Raw genomic sequence first — 20,932 nt, 5'->3', positions numbered from 1 at the left:
ATTACTTAGAAGATCCAACACTTATGCCTATATATACACACACATATAGATAACACATGAGATAACTTTTGCTCACCTTTCATATCAGCAAGAATTTAAAAGACTGCTAATACCAAGTATTAGTAAAGGTATGGGGAAATGGCTAGGATACTCTGACAAGTCTAGTGGGAAAAGAAATAATTTTATGGCAAATTAAAATTATGTGTTAAAATGTTAAATGTGCATACCCTGTGATCCAGCAATTGAATCTCTCAATATTTACCCCAGAGAGATATTCCCACATAACACTAAGAGATATAAAGAATTTTCAATGAAACACTGTAACAGCAAAAAATTAGAAACAATCTATATGTCCAACAACAAAATGGTTTGGAGCCTGCACAAGCTCCAAACCAGCCTCACCCACCAGATGACAGGCATCATGGAAGAGGGATAAATTGGGAGTTTGTAATTGGCAGATACAAACTACTATGTACTGAACAGATAAACAACAAGGTCCTACTGCATAGCACAGGGAACTGTATTCAATGGCTTGTAGTAACCTGTAATGAAAAAGAATATGAAAAAGACCACACACACACACACACACACACACACACACACACACACACACACACACGGAGAGAAACTGAATCATGCTGTACACCAGAAACTAATACAACATTGAAACCAACTATACTTCAATTGAAAAAAGGTTAAAAATATTCCCTTAGTCTCAGCCAAATTTATCAAACCCCAAATTCCTTAAATGGCTTTCTTTTGAGTTGTTTTATTGTGGAGAGGATGCTAGGCTTTCAAAGGCACTTTAGCATAATACAAATTGGAAGGAATAACCTCACTCCATGAGTGCCAATTAAATGCCTCAGAGGATACAAGGATTATTATTGGAATGCTTAAGTACCAACTGAAGGGATGTAATAAAAATTCAAGTTTAATTTTTGTCTCCTCCTGCCTCTGCAAAATGTATTTCAGTGAGAGATGTTTTCCTCTGACTTGGATGTTTTCCAGCATCCCCCTAACATTTCATCACCTTTAGGTAAGTCTTGCAATCATTTTAAGTAGCAGAACACACCCTTGATTCAGAAATAGATGAACAAACACCTGAGTCTTCATTACAGGTAAGAGCGTCTCCGCCCCACAGCCAGGATCGATGCAGCCTGCAAGCCTGCCTTTGTGGAAGAGTGGCAGTGGCCGTCTCCTGTCCCTCTGTTCCACTTTCTCCTGTTGCCCAGATGCTGACACGGACACCTTTGGGAATGGAGCAGAAGACAGAGGGCAGAATGTTCTTGGTGGCTTCACGCTCTCTAGGCTTGGCTGCTGTTGAAAGCTGTTTCATGGGCGTTTGTGTGGATCCATCAGAGGCTTCCCCATTGGGCCTTCCCAATAGCAACGTCAGCTTCCCTGAAGTGAGGTGATGCGTTTTACTTCCATGGCCACCACTCCCCGCTTATTCTTTTGTTTTCCAGAGGTTCATTCTACACGGAACCCTTTGTGAAGAGTCCCACTATGTTTCCAGGAAATTCTCTTGAGCAGGATTTAAACTAGCTCCACACTTGGTTCCCAGGCTTCATGTATATTTGACCTTTTGTCAGAAGGGAGAACAGTTGATGATTCCAACACATAGCTGTCTGCTCTGTTACCTCAGGCTCTGTTGTTAGCCAACCTTTGCCTTGAAATTCCTCTACCATGAGTCATACACAGTCTAATGGTCACCTCCTACCCAGGAACAAATATTAAATGCTTCGGTGTTCCCTTGAGACCCTTATTTCTAGGCTTGAGAAGAGGGAAGTATCCCCACCTCCTCTCCTCAGGACTGGATGTGGCTCACAACACGGTAGTAGCTCTCTCCAAAGAAATCTCATTTGTAAACCTTATTTCCACTTTTTATACTCTTGAAATGGGTGAGAGGGGTTCAAGAATTGTGGAGCAGGTCCCTGGTGACGTCCTTTAAACCTTTATGTCTGGCGTCTCCCTTGGGAATTTCACACTATTATAACTTGGTACCCCAGTGGAAACATCCAATTACAATCTTGTTAAGTGTAAAACATAATTTTCTCTATCAATTCTGTTCATCCTTCCCCATTCCCTACCTTGAATCTCTGTGATTTAGTCACACTTCACAGGCCAGGTCATAATGTAGTCATCAAGTTGGTCTGACATGGTCTGGTCATGCCTCCCTTTAGCAATAAAAAAGCCAAGCCGAGGCCTAGGGCCCACTACAGTGACCCCACTACCCATGAGAAGGAAAGCTCAGGACTCCCTCTTGGTTCCAAACCTAGTTCTCCATGAGGGTGTACATAGAACATTGTGTTTGTGGGGGGGGGTTAGCAATGGACTTTGGAGTCTGTCAATTACCAAATGACCTTAGATAAATTACTTCTCCTGAGCTTCATTAAAATTTTGTAAAACAGTCTTAGCTTCTAATTCAAAATTTAATTTTTAATCACACAATTAATGCACAAATATTCTCCTCGTAAAAAAAGCAAAGCATTACAGATGAGACTAAATTTCCTTTGATTACCACCTTCAGTACCTCTCCCCTAAACCCTTTCCAGATATAGCCACACTTCTCAGTTTAGAATTTATCTTTCTAGTCCTTTTTCAATTAAATCTGTTTTTTTTTTAACCAGTAAAAATAAGATAATAATATCTATTCTGTGAAACAGGACAGAGATGAAAATGCAAAGTACACAATGTTTTCTTGTATTTCCTCAGTGTGTTGGAAGGGACTGAGACCTCCTGCAGGAACATAGCTCTACACTAAATTCAAACTGAAGAAATCTTACTTATTTCTAGTGGTGGAACTACCTGACCTCTATATGGTATTAGAAAATTCCAGTTTTTAAATTTTTTTCAAAAAAAATTCAGCAGACATCATGCACAGAATCTACAGTGGGAATAAGCCGTAGCCTGTTACATGGACACAGCCAGCCTCCTCTTGGTTGGGGTCTGTTGGAGAAGGGGAGCCAGAGCCAAAGGCCCAGAGAACATTCTGCTTCATTTATACTCTTCCATTTTAGTCAGGCAATGACGATTTTGTCTTTTCTTTCCTGTGGCTTTCATTTCACATGCAGAAAGGGAGAGATCATGTATCCAGATTACCTCCTTCCCCCCAAAACAGCTTTCCATCTGAGTACAACAAAGACAAAAAGTAAAGCAAACCTCTCTCCCCACACAGTTCTGCTTTTCTATCATTTCACAGGACAAGGCACACTCCCACAATTCCTTTTTCCCACTATCAGAGAGGAAGCACAAGCCAAGACTTCCAAAGGCACCAGCTGGTTTGTTTCCAGGTGCCCCAGAGCAGGATTTTATTTTAGCATAAGAACAAATTCCATTTACTGAGCATGGACTTTGCCAGCCGTGATACAAGTTTCTTTACATATATCTAATTTAATTCTAACAAAAGCCATAAACAGTATTGTAATTATCCTCGTATTACAGATAAAGGGGCTAGGGTTCAAAAAGATTAAATAATTCTATTCTTAAGCTGTGAAACAAAGGAGATGTTTAAGAACAGTACCGGCCAGTGGGAAGTGGCATCTGGGAGCAGGACTGAGAGCCATGGAAATGTGGGGAGAATAGAAGAGGTGGGGTAATAGCAAATTAAGAGAAAGAAAAATGCATGTTCCAGCAAGAACTGCCATTCACCCCCATCTCTCAGCCTGGGCCAGGCTTGTGTGTGTGTGTGTGTGTGTGTGTGTGTGTGTGTGTGTGTGTCTGTGTGTGTGCAAACAAATCGTCATAGCAACTATTTGGTTTATGTCATGACAACACAGGCTTGCAGTGTCTAAATAAGGTCACTGGTGAGAATGAGTGTGGCCTGGGGAGGGGAAGCGGGACCTCTGAGTCAAGGGGAAATTGTGCAGAAGGGGCAGATTCCTTTGGTACGCCCTCATCTATCCCTCCCTGCTCACCCTCAAGGTAGGAAAGGGGCTTAAAGCCCTGCTCTCCCTGATTCACAGTAGTCACAGTTAAGAGCTAAGTCTTGCATATTTTTTTGTCTTATTTTAACCAATTATGTAAATTCCTATCCAGCCAGGGGGATCCCCTGGTGCAAGAGGGGGAGGGTAGAAACTTCTGCTTCTCATTTTCACCCCAGGTGCCACTTTCAGGGCCTCTGAGGGTAGAGAGAAGTTGGAGGGTTCCACCTGATGCAAGCATGGCAGCCCCAGAGGGGAAGCCGAGGGAGAGAAACCAGGCATACGGGTGGGGGAGTAAGGACAGGCACTGCTGAGAGGACTGAATGGCCCCAGGCTTGAGTTACAAGAGCCCCTTCCTTTAGTCAGCACGGTGGTTCCCAACCAGGGGACCCCAGGGGACACAGGGCAATGCCAGGGACTTTTTTGACTGTCCTAAGCATCTAGTTGGTAGAAGAGAGAGAGATGCTGTTAACATCCTAAAATACACAGGACAGCTCCCATAACAAAAAGTGTCTAGTCAAAAATGTCAATAGTCCCAAAGCTGAGAAATTCTGAATTAGAAGGTGCTGGTCCTACATGAGTCCTCTCCTAGGTCCATTGCAGGAGCATCAGTGATGGGTCAGATTACTTGAAGGGTATACCATGGATGCCAGTTTGTTTCCTTGGGCCCTGAGTTCCTCTGAAACTTCCAACTCAAGTATTTTATTTGTTTACTTCTAACAAAAATAAATTTAAGCTTGAGTCCCAAATTTGCTGTGAAATCAGCTCCTAGAGATGAGGGCCTTGGGTGTAGGAAAAGCTGCCTGACAGAGGCTGTGTCACTGGGCAAAAGGCACAATCTTTTGGCCACAGTTCCATTGAATTTGATGATCTCAAATGTCCCTTTAGTTCCAAAACTGTACTTTTGGATAGTCCTTGTTAGTATTTGTACCAAGGTTGGGTCAATGGAAAAGGAAATGACTCAGAAATGCAATAGAGGGAAGTCTGAGAGTGATTCAGACATTCCTAATCATAAAAGGCGCCCCAGACATGGCCTTTAATGTGAAACCAAGACTCATGACCACTGAATGTCCTCTGTATATGTGAGTAGGTGGTATCCACATGGGGTGACCAAAGGGGCTGCTGAAAGCCAGTTCAAGGAATCCACCTGATTCAGACCAGATAAGAAGATAGCTTAAGTTGCCTCTACCCACCACTCACCTCCAAATAAAAAAAAAAAAAAAAAAAAATCCCCCTTAGGTCTGCTAACGTTTGAATTTCTACCATGAGAGTTTCATCTACAGTTAAAAATACAAATATTCTATTGACCATCTAGCTCACTTTATAGAATATTTATAAAATATAAATATTCTAGCATAGGTATCAGTTTGATGTTACTAACTGGGTTTCGGATGACAATCAAGAATGATGCTTGTTGATGGGTATGTAGTTCTAACAGTTAATATGAGCAATTTGAGAGAAGTTCTTGTACTATGTAAATTCTATTCAGTTCAATCTTTTTCAATCTAAATATTATAATAAAGATTTAATAACTAAGTTCACATTTTGTATTAATCTCTAGTATCTACCCATGATAAATGTATGTCAGAAGGTTCAAAAAAAGTCCATCTAAAAGCGCTAAGCGCCTCTGTCACTAAACTTCCGTTTATACCAAAACTTTTCTCCTACCTGAAGGGGCCCTGTAATTTACCACAATGTGGTTATCAGTATTGAGTGCTCTCTTCCTGTTATAAGCTATTGTTTTACAGAAAAAGCTACCCCTGGTTGACATTCTGAGCACTTGGCCTCTACCTGTTCTTTCTTGGTCATGTGGCTCATCTAAAAGTTTTCCAAAAGAGAGACTCAGCTTTGTGTGGGGAGTAACCCTTTGGATATTGTTCTTTTATTAGAGGACTTCATTTCCCTGCTTATCCACTGCTGCTGCCATTCAGAGACTGTTTAACAAGCATTTCTAGAACTCCTCAGGGCTGTCTTGTTCATTGCTACACCCCCAGCATCAAGAATGATGTTTGGCATATAACATGTGCTCAGTAAATACTTGTTGAAGGAATAAATGGTTCATTAACTTATGTTCAGACTAATCTATAGGTATCCAGAAAAAATTAGAGTTTGACCTCTTTATGTGAGTGAATGCAGGGCTCTCTTCCAGTTGTTTGCTTTAGTCTAGCTTACTTGTTCCTCTTTGTAATCAGTGTTCAAACTACTGTTCCACTTTTTTTTTCCTAGAATGTCTTCTCAGAGATGGAATGCTTAACCTACCGTTCAGTACCCTGAGAGACAGGCCTGAGGGGGCCAGACTTCAAAGCCCTATGGGGCCTTCAGTCAAGACTAGTACCAAACAACTTCTGCACCAAATTTGGAAACCTTAAGGCCTTCACTGCACAAATGGTTCCCATCTCTATAATCTTTGGACCCTGCCCCAAATGCAGAACTTTCCGATTTGTACTTTTTTCATCCTTGGTCCACTTATTTCTTTGATGCCTCATGTAGAAACTTTTTAGAGAATTTCCCTCAACCCACTCATTCAAATCACACCGAGGTTCCCCACAAACACTGCTTAATTTGCAGACCTAGAGGGGTTTTCCTTCCTATACCAGCAGGTGGGGAACCAGAGAAACTCCTAGCTTCCTAGTGCCACTTTTTTAAAACTTTTTTTTTGTAGGGGGAGGTAATTAGGTTTATTTATTTCTTTATTTTTAGAGGAGGTACTGAAGGACTGAACCCAGGACCTCATGCATGCTAAGCATGCGCTCCACCACTTGAGCTATACCCTCCACCCTGTAGCTTCCTAGTATCATTTTTAGGCCCTTATTTTTCCAAGATATTTGCATGCAACTCCTCCTGCTTTGGAGTTCACTCTGTCAAGCTAAACTCTCCTTTATATTCTTTGCTGTTCTTGCCCATCCCTACACCAGGACAGGCACTTGGCTTCATCTTCTCCTTCCAAATTTTGCATAATTTTGGATTCATTTAAACACCTTGATTTACTGATCCAACAATCCAAGCCCGTAATTCTTTTGTTATTGCTGTTTTCTAAGCTAGACACTTTTTCTTTTCATAAAAAAATAGTTGGGTTCAATAAAAGATAACAGAACAAAACCACAAACACATGAGCCCCCTCCCTTGGCATCTGGATGAGGGAACTCCCTTAATTCTTTAACACTCCAATGACCTTCACCTTTACTCCACTTAGAACACCCATTCCTACTGCCCTTGCCATTACATGGAAGAGTTCCAACTCTGAAATCTTAAGCTCTAACATCATTCTGACTACCGTGTCCCGAGCTTTCAGCTTAATCACTTTCACTTCTAAATCATCTAATCTTTGACCTTACCAAGACTTCTCTTGACCAGAGTTTTTCATACCTTCCTGAGCCTACCTTCTTACCCAGTCTGAATTGGGGGGACTCCTAGAACTGTCTGTCATCACACCTTCAATGCCCTTGTTCCCTTGTCAATCCACGTTATCTGTCTACAAATCATGGCCCAGGATATACACAGTAACGTTTTCTCTGCTCTTGCACCCAGGCAGCTGGGTGCTGCTAGAGAAAACAGCAGAAATGTGCACACTTGATCTTAGTCAAAAGGCCAAGCAGCAATGAAAACAGCAGAAATACGTGGGTTGATACCATTCCAAGGATTGCACATTCATGGTTTCTAATCTGTTAGGCCTCAGCATTGCTCCCTAACTCTTTTACTTAGTATTTTTCATCAGCTTTCATCTCCCTGCCTTCCATCCTCTTCTATACCATGCCACACTTCTTACGCCCCCTAACTCCCACTCTCCACTAGCAACTTCGCATCCTATTCCACAAACAAGGCAGCTGTCAGACAGGGATGCCCATAGATTACCTGCTCCCATTCACAAACAGCTGTGAGTTTATCCATTGTTATACTTTCACCTTGAGTCTCAAGCGGTATGAGGTATATATCCTCCTCTTGAGGTCAGTTCTTGCTCAGCTGATTTGCTGACTACACTAACCCCAGCACCTCACCTTGGCTGGCACATAGTAAGTGCTCAATTAATGTTTGCTGAACTATTGTTTAATTAACCAAGTCCAACTGAGCTCTTGTTTCCACCTCACCCCCTTTCTCTTCAGAACTCTGTTCAGAACCCTGCCTTTTGGTTCTCAACATTCTCCACTGAACTTCTACTTTTACTTGTTCCTTTCACTGAATAAATAAATGTGCCTAAATCACTCCCTTCCTAAAACAACAACATACAACAAAACCTTCACACACCATTCAATTCTACAGGCAAGATTCTACTTCTACCAATCCACTGAAACTGGTCTCAAAAAGGTTACTAATTGGCAAATCAAAAGGACACCCTTCAGTCTATTTGGTGGGGGTGTAATTAGGCTTATTTACTTACTTACTTTAATGGAGGTACTGGAGATTCAACGCAGGACCTCATGCATGCTAAGCATGTACTCTACCATTGAGCTACACCCTCGCCACCAAATCACATCTAATGTACAGCACTGTAGCAACATAACATAAGTCTGTCCTACCCATAACGCAACTAACCCATGGTAACAACTTACTAAGTGGAGTGGAGTACAGAATTCTCCACTGAGATGTTTCATTGTTACTTCAAACTTATTATGCCTCATGTTGAATTCATCATTCAGCCACACCCCTTCTCAACTTTTCCATCCCATTAATAGCATCTCTGACATACCAATTTACCCTCTCCAATCTCATCCTCACAGTGAAGTCAGAAAGATTATTCTAAAGAGCCAATCTAATCATGCCATTTCCTTGCTCAGAATCTTTAGACAGCAGCTTCTCCAGGACTGCCTCCAGGATCAAGTCTAAAGGCCCTTTGTGATCTAACCCTTGCTTCTGTCCACCCACCTCTGGCCTCATTCCTTGCTGCTATGCTACAGCTACTCTCAATTATTTTAACTTTCCAGAATGTAAAACCTCTACATCTTTTCATGTACTGTTCCTTCCACCTGGAAGACCCCCTTTCCTGATCTAACCCCTTTACCTAAATCCTGCTGCTCCATCATATTTCAGCTTAGAGGCTACTTTCTGTGAAAGCATTTTCCTGACCTTCTCCGACCTCCCCAAATGAGGTGACTGCCCCTACTCTGTGCTTCCCAAGCATTTTGTGCTTCCCCACATCATAGCACTGAATCCTTGCATTCTCACTGTCAGTCTTCCTATCTTTATTATAGCCCCTCTATAGTCTGTAAGCCCTGAGGGTACGAAGCACGTCTTACACGCTGTCGTAGTCCCTGAAGTAAGGGCTTAACATGCCTCATCTTGTTAATCATCACAACAATCCTCTATGGTAGGTCCTACATCATTCCTATTTTACAAAGTAAGTAAACTGAAGCGAAGAGTTTAAGAAACTTATCCTGAGTTATCAAAATCAATCAAAACCAGGATTTAAAACCAGGCAACTTGACACTAAAACCAGTCCATCACTAACTCTTATCACCTTTAAATCCCTTCTCCACTGGGACCTGGCAGTGACCCATCTAAAACACAGAACTGACCAGACTTCTCTGTGACCCCTCAGTGGCTCCTCCGCCTGCCTGCCGGCCACGTCCTCCTGTCTTCCTTCCTGGCCTAGCCTCCAGCCACTCCCCACGACTCACCTGATTAACGGTTACTGCGCTAACCCCAGATTCCACGCGGCCTCACCCATCTCTAGTGTTGGTCTCTCTACCAAAATGCACTTTCTCACCTTACTTTTCTGGAGAAATTCTGTTCATCCTTCAGAATTTACTCCATGAAACCTTTTCTGACCATCCCCCCCCCCCCCCCGCAGGCGGTGCATCCTGCCTCCACTCTCAGGAGCGGTGTGACTTCGAAAGGCTACAGTTTTAGTTTTCTCACGTGTATAATGGCCATACTAAGACAGCCCCCTCCATTGACTTGTGAGGACTAAGTGAGAGGATGTGAGTTAAGCCTCTAGCAATGGGCTTTGATGCACAGCCAATTATTATTAAACACTTGTCTTTATTCCTCTATGTAGCTAGGCTTCTACTGCTGCAAGTTTAACTCACGTGTAGTTTCCCCTCCAGAGTGTAGTCTCCTTGGAAGAAGAAGCACCCACGTATCGTTCACATTTAGCACAATGCCTGCCATATTGTGGGCACTTATTCATTAATAATTGAACTACACTATTTAATAGTACACATCTTTCAACGCCCAGCTCAATTTCCATTTCCTCCACTAATATTTACCTGATGATTCCAACCGTTTAAATTTTCCCTTCTCGGGATTTTTACCACTGCCTGACTAATGACGTGCTGTCCTGCACCATACGTATTAGTGTTGTCTCGATGACACTTCAGGCCTCCCAGGGCAGAGACCATCTCTTATACTGTTTATCTGCCCAACATCAGCTAATATTTCCAACCACAAAGTTAGAGTTCAGTAATTATTTGTGAATTAAAATATTGCTGCCCAAGCATGGGAGGTCTCATCTTTTTTTTTTTAATAAGTATTTATTTTTAATTTTTAAATATTTTAATTAGTTTACTTTTGGGGGGGTTGGAGGTAATTAGGTTTTTATTTTATTTTTTAGATGGAGGTACTGGGGACTGAATCCAGGGCCTCCTGCATGCTAAGCATGTGCTCTGCCACTTGAGCTACACACCCCCCCCCCCGTGGGCAGTCTCATCTTCTTTTTATTAATAAGTCACTCATCTCTAAGAAAATTCAGCTAACAACTCACCTGCTGCCCCTCCTTCCCTTAGCTTGTGGAATTCTGCTTAGAACTACATTAATTTGCTTTTATTTGTACATCATTATCATGTCTTCACTTCCCAAGGGAAGAGGTTTTTCCTTTTCTCATTAACCTCCCTCAAGGCCCAGCAGAGGGCACCAAGCATGCGAGGGCTGCTTGTGCGGGTGCTGGTGGCTGGCTGTAGATATCCTCAAAGGCAATTTTCCAAGCTATTTTTCTTTTGCCTTTGTTTTCTATGCCCAGGCCACATCAGCTTAAAATAAATGCTGCTGAACACTACTAATGGTGACTTCATCCCTGCCACTCTGCTTATCAGATGGCTCAGCTGAGAGGCTTGTCAGCACAATTATCACTCGACCATGCTGGAGGTGGGGAAGAACCCTTGACTCCACTCTTCGGAATAAAGATTTCAGAAAGCACGTCGCTAAAACAACAGGCAGGGACAGCTGTTTGAAGTACCGCAGCGTCAGTCTTCCCTGATTGGCCAGCTCTACAGGATGCGAGTGGAGGAAAAGGAATGGCAAGTTTTAAACTGAACCAGAGAGAGCCACAAACATTTCTTGGCACCCCCAGGATTCCTAAGGCTACAGCTTAAAATTAAGGACCAGGAAGCCAAGAATAATAGAAAAATCATGTAGAAGTCTAGATACTAACTCAAGTTCTTCAGTAAACCAGTATTGCAACCTTAAACGTAACTAATTTCTGTATGTCAACTACCTTACCTGTATATTAAAACAAAATCGCACTAACTGAATGACCCCACACCGAGCCTCGCGGACCTCATTCCCCAGATGTGTCCACCTGGCAAACATAAACTGGGATGACATGCTCAAGAAAGAAATCATGGGACTGGTTTAAGGGGAATAAGGTTGAGAAGGCTCACTAACTGTGTCACAATAAAGATGTCTCTGTCTGTCTCCTAGCTTTAAGATTGGAGTTTATACCTTTTGAAGTACATGAACTTTTTCATAAATTTCCTTCCAGTTAGACAGTAAGCCCCACAAAGGTAGGGAATGCCTTTCTTTATGACATCTCCAAACCACCTGGCCCACTCAGCGCCTAGCATGCTGTTCAGAAAGGCTGATGGTTAGGAGGTATCAGTCTCCTGGCTAAATCAGAAGAGAGCAAATCAGTAACATCCTGAGTAGCTGAAAACTTGTATGGGAAGTTTCTGATTAAGCAGAGAGAGAAAGTTAGAACTGAGAATAACGTTCCTTCTCTTGCTGAGAAGTGCTCCTCCCCCTCATCAAGATGGAGGTCTCTCTAGAATACCTGCGTCTCCTGGACCTCGCTTATCCTCTTTGATGCACACTCATTTGAGAAGCCAGTCACATTTGGGAAAACACCACGATAAACTCTCCTAATCAAACCTGGGCAAATGGGCAAAGCAGTTTCAGTCTTCACATGTGGCAGATTGGTGTGTGTGAGAGGAGACAAGTGTGAGTCTGCTTCCCCTTTGGTAAAGTTTCTTTTGTGTATTACATTCACTAGTAGTTTTAACCTTCTTTCAGTGGCAGGATTCCAGTGATGGGTAGGACATCATGAGGAAAGAAGTGGCTCTGCCTCCTGCTGGCCATGAGCAGAAAGGTTTGAGTTCCTTTTGGCTTATCAGAGGTCACATTTCTCCTTCAAAGACATGAGAACTTGTGAAGGAAAAAAGATTGAAAGGGAGAAGGAAGATTGAGTTTCCTGTTTTGCTTAGCCTGGACTAAGCTTTAGGTATCAATAAACCAGTTAGATCCAAGACCTCAGATCCCTCTTTTTGTGAGTCAGAACCTCAGGCTGCTGCATCTTCTGCACTAGCTACAGAAACAAAGGCACGGATCTGGGTCGGGAAGAGTCCTGTTCTGCATGCTCCCTCTCCCTAAACGATGGAAACGGGGAACCCAGACGCACCCCGTATGAAGAGGCCTTGTTCCTAGAAACTCAGGACCCCACACCAGCTTCTTCCCTGAGTGGTTCTTCACTTGTTTTCTTCCCTTTCCCCAAACCCCAATAAAACACACCAACTGCTTCAGAGTATTTCTAAGTTGGTTTTTTTTTTTTTTTTTTGTGGGTCTTCTTTTTTTGGTTGTTTTTTATTTCGAATACTGAAAAAGCCCCCTGGGCTCTGTGGGGCTCCCCATGCTCATGGCCCCTTTCCCCACACTCACTGTACTTCCCACAGCAAATCTATTTCAAGGATAGCACTTTTTCTTTTTAATCAACAATTGACATTGAGTCCTCAGCTTGTTCTGCAGAGCCAAAGGAGCCATTGGCACCTTTCACATTTAGATGGACAGTTTCTTTTATCTGACACCAGGTCCCCAGCCACATCCAAGCAAACAAGGCATTCTTCTACAGAGCTGAATTTGACCCCTCACCTTTAGTCTACTCCATGTCCTCCCCCTCACATCCACCCCATACCAGCCACATGGTTCAGAAGGAGGACAGTCAGGAATGTTTTTATCAACTACAAGCCCTAATTCATATTCCAAATCTCCCACTCCACCCTCTCAAAGCCCCCATCCCCACCCCGACTCCCACCCCCAGGATTTCACTGAGATTTCTCCCAACAATTATTTGGAAAAAAAAGGAAAAACAAAAACAGTTCAAGGTCTTGGTGCTCAGCCCAAGGGGCTCCATGCGCTGGGACACCGACGGGCAGGGGCTTCTGCCTCTCCAGCCCGCGCCCGAGCCACCTCCTGACCCCTGGCTGCAAAAGCAGGGAGGGGCAGGAGCCAGCACAGGACCCAGGGGGGCAGCGTCTCAGGATCTGGCGGAGCCCCGGGCAGCATCATTCAACTTGGCCACTGTGGATGAACACAGAAGAAGAAAAAGAAAACACTGTCAAGTAATAAGGGATAAAATCCTAAGTTCCATCCCAGTCTCTACCCCATCACGCTTCCACACTCAACAGTCATTAGGGCTGCCTGGCGCATACCTCAATCCTATCCACAGAGTTGTTGAAAAAAAAAAAAGAGAACTTCAGTCTTATCTGATCTACCAAACAAAGTGTTCTCTGATCTTTCTGAAGACCCCCATGAAAACAAAGAAAAAAAATTCTTTAGACAAGATCAAAATTACTGGAGTTTTAAAGAGGTGGTAAGCTGCCTGGCTCAGAGCAGGCGCGGTGTCGGAGGCACGGCCAGAGCCGCTTGCAGGAGCGGAAACTGACTGGGGGCCCACAGCGATAGGGTAGTAACTGTATGGAGGTCAGGGCCAGACAACACACTTGTTGTTTTGAGTGGACTTAATAATCCAGGTTTAATCAAAGCAATTTGGATCTGGCTTTTGAAATGACCCTTCTTCATCATGGAAGCTATCTACTTCATGCTGTGGAAACAGGTGGCAGATAGAGAACACAGCTTCTTTGTTTTCGTAGCCTCGAAGGTGACCAGGTGGAGAGACCAATTTTTCTGATTTCCCTATTTCTTCTATTCTTTCCTAAAAACCAGACTCCCTGTGACTTCAGTCTTGAGGACTCAAACTGACCGATTTAGAGAAAGCAGCTCAGACAGAAAAGAAAAAAGTACAAAATTCGAGAAGATCAGAGATGAAGAAAACGTACAAAATTATATATATATTTATATATATAATAACATGACATATCTATGTACAACATGTCTGGGACAGTTGAGGAAACTATACAAGGATGTTCGGCATTTTCCCCTTCCCACATGGACTGTAGACTAAGGAAGACAGCACGAAAATGGAGCAAGAAACACAAGTTATATACAATTACAGGTGACAGTCAAGGACTCTGGGGGCCAGGGGACCACGGGATCCTGCTCTCTCCATTCCTTCCTCACCACCTTTTTCCTATCCTATCTGAATGACGGCCTGCAAAGTGAATGGTCAGGAAAGACGCAGACAAAGCCCGTGCCCCCACGTGCGCATCTGCAAGCTCAGCAGTCACTCTCATTGGGCCTGATGTGTGGCACATCAGAATTTGTGAGGGGAGAGGGTGAGAGAGGATTACAGAATCCCCCTCTCGTGAACAGCTAGTTCTTACCCTGGCCCACCCTGTCATAACCAGCCGACTGCAGTCAGTGAGATTCAGGCCAAGCTAGAGATACTAGATTGAGGATGCTGGTCACCTGTAGCCCCCTTCCTCCACCTGGTTCACGATCAGCATCACTGCTTCTCACTGAGCAGGAGCAAGGCTACAGAGCTCTAAGGAGGCAGCGAACTTTCAGTGTTCCTCCTCTTTCTCCCTAACCACCCTCCCCAGCTTCCTCTGAGGCGAATCATCTCCCAAGAACCTGCTGCTCCGGCCCCGCAGCAGCACCAAGCCCTGGAGGCTCACTCAGTTCATCCCTTTCCTTCCTGTCTCCCTAGCAATACACCTGGCATCTGGTAACACCTGAAATGTGGCACTCCACACGTGCATGACTCAGCATGTTTCTTCAGGCCCATAGCCTGGCTGCCAGAGCAGCTTTTTAGCAGCAGAGGCCCAGACTGCAGGCCAGGAAAGCAGGCGGGGCAGTGGCAAGAAGTCTTCATGGCTAGCTTCGCAGTTTTTTTCTTGACCCTCAAGACCATGATACTTATGAGGCCCCCTCGCCTGAATTTATAACCCCCAAGTCTCTGTTTCTCTCCCCCTGTCGTCCTCCAATGGTTCCCCTCTAAAGGCTCACCCATGGGCCTTCCTCAGTTTTGGTTTTACAATGAATGGCACAGAGTGTTTCCAGGACTTAGAATCAGAATCCATCTTATCTATGTTCAACTCTACTTCACAGATGAGGAAATAGAAATCCAGAGACGCTGAATGACTTGACCAAGGCTGCGCATCAGTTCTGCCTAGACTGAGTGGAACCCGAACCCAGACATCCTGACTCCTAACCCAGTGCTCTTTCCACTGTCCCATGACACTTTCAGAAGCGACATGCGGGAAGAGAGAGAGAAGGCGCCCATTTTACATGAATAATATCCTCCAATCTTTATATTAAGAGCCAGGGCAAACTGACCGAGTAAAGGAGGTTAAGTGGGCATTGTTGTTTTAGGCAAGCAGATCAGTTTTCCTCTGGGAGGATTCTCTGAATCTGCCATAATGGAAACATGAAGCAACAGCAGCCCAAGGGACAAAACACTTAGAAGCACAGCAGACGGATCCCATTCAGTCTACCTTTCCCAACCAGGTCAGATTAGCCTTGGAACATTAAACCTGCCATGTTATTCCCAAGGCTTAGCCTAACGAATTTTGGGATATTCTCTTCCACAAGGAGAAATCACATCTCCCCAGTTTCTCGTATAAAGGAAAAGAGTTTGCAGCATTATCCAATCCTAGTCTCCTACTTCTGAGCCCCTACCTGGGTTACCATGAGGGTGTGGAAATCCCAATTTAACCAAAGATAATGGACTCAGCACCCCTCTTCAGCCCACACCACCTTCTCAGCAGCCCCAGGAGCAGCACGGTCATTTCTGGCTAGCAAGCTGAGAAGACAGAACTAGGTGCCCATTCTATCCCGGCCTCAGACATATAAACGTCCAGTGGGTGAGGAAGGGGGAGAAGGGGGGCCCAGGTTACCCCGCAAGCTTGCTGGTGACGAGCGAGGACTTTCTCTGGGGCAGGTCCTGGGGGGTGGGGATGTGGTCACCAGTCACCAAATTCTTGTCTGGGCCTGCACTTGGCAGCTGCTTATTCTTCATCTTGGCTTTGGCCATGTTGTAGTCTCCTGAGTCAAAGTACTTTTGCTAAGAGACAAGAGAGATGTTTAGGTAAGTGAGGAGCTCTGATCTTCCTCAAAAGCAAGGAGACTCACATCCATTATAAACCTTCATTCAAACTCAGATCTTTCAAGTCTTTTTTTGATTAGGCTCACGCATACATAGCTGAGCATTAATTACACTTCCTTATGTCTTCTTCCCAATGTATTCTGACTTTTTCAGGTAGGTAAGCAGTTTCCCAGCTAGAGTATATATCCTTTGTACCCACATGTTTTTGTAGCTCCATGAGTATAGGATGGTTCAACCAAATTACTGACGTTATTCACAAAGGCTTACTGAGGGCCTATTAGCCTCTTGGTGCACCAGCTTGGTGCTGGGGAAACAGAAATGAGTAAGATACATAGAAGGGTCAATCTGGAGCTAACAGCAGGAGATCAACCTTAAGCTAACAACCTCAAAATTAAAAATTATTCTCTCAGACCATGAATAGAAACTGAGCTTGTTCATGAGGATAATGTACTTTCCTCTGATTTCCACCACTCCCACACATGTTCTGTGGCTGTGACAGCCTGCCCACGCCTGCCTTGCCTACAGCAAGGTAAACTGCAAATCAGCATCACACCATCATCTGTGACTAAGACTCAATAAATAGGATTCTCCCCAGGAATCTGTTTCCCTCTCCATTTCATCCACACAGAGAAATGCACTTCAGGTTAATGATTTACAATCCCTCAGTCAGCTTTAGGTACCTCTGGAGACTGAGAAATCTGATCAGGAGCTGGATGGCTATGAAGGTAAGACTGTCCCTTGGTGAGAAGGACCACTCTGGACAGGAAAAGTAAGTCTCTTCAGGGAGTGAATGACTGGTGCTAACCACAAGGCTCTGAAGAAATCTATGACTCATGTCAAGTTGAGAAAATCTGTAGGACAGATGGTTTGATCTTTTCCTGAAATGATGCAGCCCCAAATTTAGCTCTAATGCTAAATTTGCAGTCCTAAAACTCCCATCATCCAAACAGGCAAAGGTCTGGAGGCTGTCAGCAATCCAGACTCTAACATCCTTCTCTTATTTCCCCAACCCCATACCCAAATGCCCCTACATTAAGCCTTAATTTCCTATGTGGGAAATCAAAAGATAACTGATACCATATCAGGGATTTACAATATTTGTCTTGCTTTTTACAAGTTTTTAATTCTTGTCTACTACTGTCCAACAATAAAACTTCCAGATCAGTATTCAGTAGAACTTCCACAGATCTCATCCCTAAGGCCCCCTTTGGCTCTAAAGTAAGAACGTAAGAGACTGTGCCCCATACCCCTTTCTGAAGTCTCTTCATGAGGAAGTCGGAGCCTCCAGGCTTTTGTCCTAGGCTTGGATATTTGGCCTTTAGCTTTGCCTCCTCGGCTCTCTCAGGGAGAATACCTTCTTTCTCCTGTGTGTCCTGGAGGAAACAAATGGGCCAATAAAATTAAACACTGAGAAGCAAGCTCTTCTAATATCTGATAACTTTTATACTATCATCTTTTCCTGGAGATCTACCTATTTGTAAATATGCTGTCTCCACTCTGCTCTTAAATAAAGCTAGACCTTTGTTCAAATCCCTAAAGCTCTAGATGACTGTATCGTGAGAAGAAAAAGATAAGTAAGTTGTTTCTCACAGTACACCCAGGGAACCACCCCGGTGACCTGTGAGTATTGAGTCAAGGTAATACCTAAATATAATACTTTAATGCCTACACATAATACAAAACAGGAACTAGGAAAGACAAAGGAGAAGAGCTAGCAGGGCTTCTGGTGACACAAGGTGAGTAGGAAAGTTCTCTGGCTGTTCCTAACACAGTACAGGCCAAATGGGAAAGCAAAGGAGATAACTCTGCTGAGATGTTCCCTCTTAAACTAGTCATCTGATAAGTCTCTCGGTGGAGGAGGCTAGCTATGTGGCCTTCCCCAGAAATCTCCACCTTAGTGAGGGGACAGCATTGCTTCAGCATTTCCATAAATCTTGTAGTAGGAAGGTGACAAGAGATTAAAAATGACTTTTTAACCTCAGAAAAATGAAGATACACTAGGCTCACTAGTTTTTACCCACTAGTATTTACCTATCAGCTTTGCCAAAAAATCACCTTCCCTAGTGGGTCAAGTGATGGAAGTTTGGGGAACATGCCAAGAGCTCAATTAGCTTGCAGGGGCTCTTACTGTTTTGCTACTGTCTTCTTCCTTTTTGTGGGCCCCGTTACACTTCTCTTCAGTGACTTAAAAAAGGACTTCAAGTCAGTATCTGGCTCTGAATTTTCAGTGGAATTATATTTCCTTCCCTTGAAAATCCGGCTCACATATAACACCAAGTATATTTCATGAACCCCTGAGTTCAGCACTAAATGTTATAAATCAAATACAACCCCCCCAATTCATCTCAGAATTGTGGGTGAACTAAGCGCCCCCACCTTGGGAGTCGGGGGGGAATACGGGGGCGTTTTTCTTGTCATGACTCTCTCAGCTTCTTTTCTAGGTTTAACCCTCTTTATTCTGGTTGGAACTCTAGTTCAGTCTTGTTCGGTCCTCACTGAAGGTGGACAGCAGACCACCTCCAACCGTCAAAATAGGCCTCTTGAGAAAGTTGTCGCCTTAAACAAGCCATCATAATAATTACTCTTCTCCCTTTCCCCAGTGTTGGGCCTTTTTAAACGTCTTTACCTCGATTTATATCTTTCTGATGATGTAGAATGCGGTCCCTGTCTATTTGCTGGGTCATTTTAACCCTACTAACCAATAACACACATCTCATCCCGGGACCACCAGCCAGCCCCCTTTCATTCCCCCTAGTCTTTCCAAACACCCGCCCCGCGCCCAGGCTCGGCCAATTATAGCACAGCTTCAATGCGTTGAGCGGTAGGTCTACTAGCCAATCAGGAAGGGTACAGTATTGACTGACAATCCACCCAACCAACCAGCGCCAAAGCAGGAGGCCGCGTAGACGCTCACCCTGCATGACGCAAGAAGCGGCCAACCCCTGCAGTGCCTGAGACCATGGCGACCAATCCGCACTGGCGGGAGACCGCCCCATCTCGGTAGCCCCCAGGTCGACCGCCCGCACCCCCTCCATTTCACCTGCTTCTCCTCGCCGGTCTCCTCCGCAGGGTTCTCCTCTTCCTGTTTCTGGGACATGGCGGGACCGGGACTGCGGACTGTAGGGGGCCCGGGAAGTAACCGGAGAAGGGAAGGGGGAGGGGACGCGGGACAACCTGCGCTGCTTCTTCAGCTCCTGTCACTAGGGTTGCTCAGTCAAAATGGCGGCCCTTGCCTGTGACGTTGCGGCCGCCCCTTCCAATAGCAGCCAATGAGAGTGGGGTGGCTGGAGCACTGACGTAACGAGCTACCAATCGTTGCTGGCTAAAGGTGGGTTCTATGGAGGCGACGGGCAAGCGGGAACGCCAATCTGGAAAGAGAGTGAGCCACAAGGACCAATTGGAAGTCCGTGGGGAATGACGGGGGCGGCACTGCTAGCTGTGGGGTTTTTGCACCTTTGGTGGTGGGGTCAGGCCGCCTTCAGCTCCACCGCCCCGCGCCCAGGAGGCTTTGCTGAGCTTCAAACTGGAGAGCAAAAGGATGTAAACCTTTTATTTTCGGATGGGGAAAATTAAGCTTTGCGCAGTGTAAGCAGAAAAATTTCAGTCTCCAGAAAATAATGGGAGGTCAGAGTGGGCTTTAAAGTGTTACTCAACGCTATTCCAGTGTGTCCTTTGGTGTGTGGAATGGAGAGACTGAGTTGTGCAGAACACAGATGGTTTTACATTCCATGATTTAATTCTTAGGTACAGTATTTTACTTGTTCAGGGTCATCCCATGGAGACTAAGCTCCTTGAAACAGCACAGGTCTAGGTACATGGTAAATATTTAGTAAATCCGATTAACGCTTGCTAACCTATCCTGAGTCATAGCTCAACAATGTATTTTGAGCATCTGTTTGTAGATGGTCCTGTATTAGTTTCACAGGGTAATGCAGGTACTCTGTTAGTTTTACTTATATGTAGTATAGCAGATTCTGCCATAGAAAGCTTAGTTTAGTGGGCGTTTGGATAGGGTTTTCACAGTGTGTACTCTAAATCCTCTCAAGATTAAATAGACACATCTGGAGTGTTAGGCAAAAAGCACGGCATTTTAATATTAAAAACAGCCTAATACTAATAACACTGAAAAATTCTTATCAAAAATTTCCAGGCAGTTTGTGTGTGTGTGTGTGTGTGTGTGTGTGTGTGTTTGAGTGAGACAGATAGCCTTGGGGTTATCTGTTCATTTTTCTGTGTAATTGGCTGCACTTCTAATGGAAAAGTTTAAGAAGCATAGAATACCCTAAGGTTATTATTGTACAAGGCAAACTCTGGTAAGCATTGAAATGAAGGTGTTCATAAAGTGCTATAGGAGTTCAAAGGAAGGCTCATACGCAGTTTAGGGTCCCCCTTGTCCCCAAGCCCATAAAAAAGGCTTTGTGATGGAAAGTGGTTATTTGAAATAAACTTTAAGGAATTTAGGAGTTAGCCAGGTGAAGATGAAGGAAGGAAGGGTATTCCAGGTGATGGAGTCAGCCTGAAGGCTAGAAAAATAGAATTGAGTCCAGAACATGGGGGGCTCTGAATGCCAGGATAAGGAACA

At 44.2% G+C, this 20,932-nt stretch overlaps 1 protein-coding gene across 1 annotated transcript; it reads right to left on the bottom strand.

Moving 5' to 3' along the window:
- Positions 1 to 12,651: 12,651 nt before the first annotated feature.
- Positions 12,652 to 19,587, bottom strand: ENSA (endosulfine alpha). The gene is made up of 4 exons (XM_006186613.3): positions 19,391 to 19,587; positions 17,598 to 17,723; positions 16,142 to 16,308; positions 12,652 to 13,424 (listed from the first exon to the last, which is right to left on the bottom strand). The coding sequence occupies exons 1-4, from the start codon at positions 19,445 to 19,447 to the stop codon at positions 13,409 to 13,411; spliced, it is 366 nt and encodes a 121-aa protein (XP_006186675.1). The 5' UTR covers positions 19,448 to 19,587; the 3' UTR covers positions 12,652 to 13,408.
- Between the last annotated feature and the right edge of the window lie 1,345 nt (positions 19,588 to 20,932).

This window comes from Camelus ferus, chromosome 21 (genome assembly GCF_009834535.1).
Source record: "Camelus ferus isolate YT-003-E chromosome 21, BCGSAC_Cfer_1.0, whole genome shotgun sequence".
NCBI lineage: Eukaryota > Metazoa > Chordata > Mammalia > Artiodactyla > Camelidae > Camelus > Camelus ferus.
This window is presented reverse-complemented; position numbering and strand designations above follow the sequence as displayed.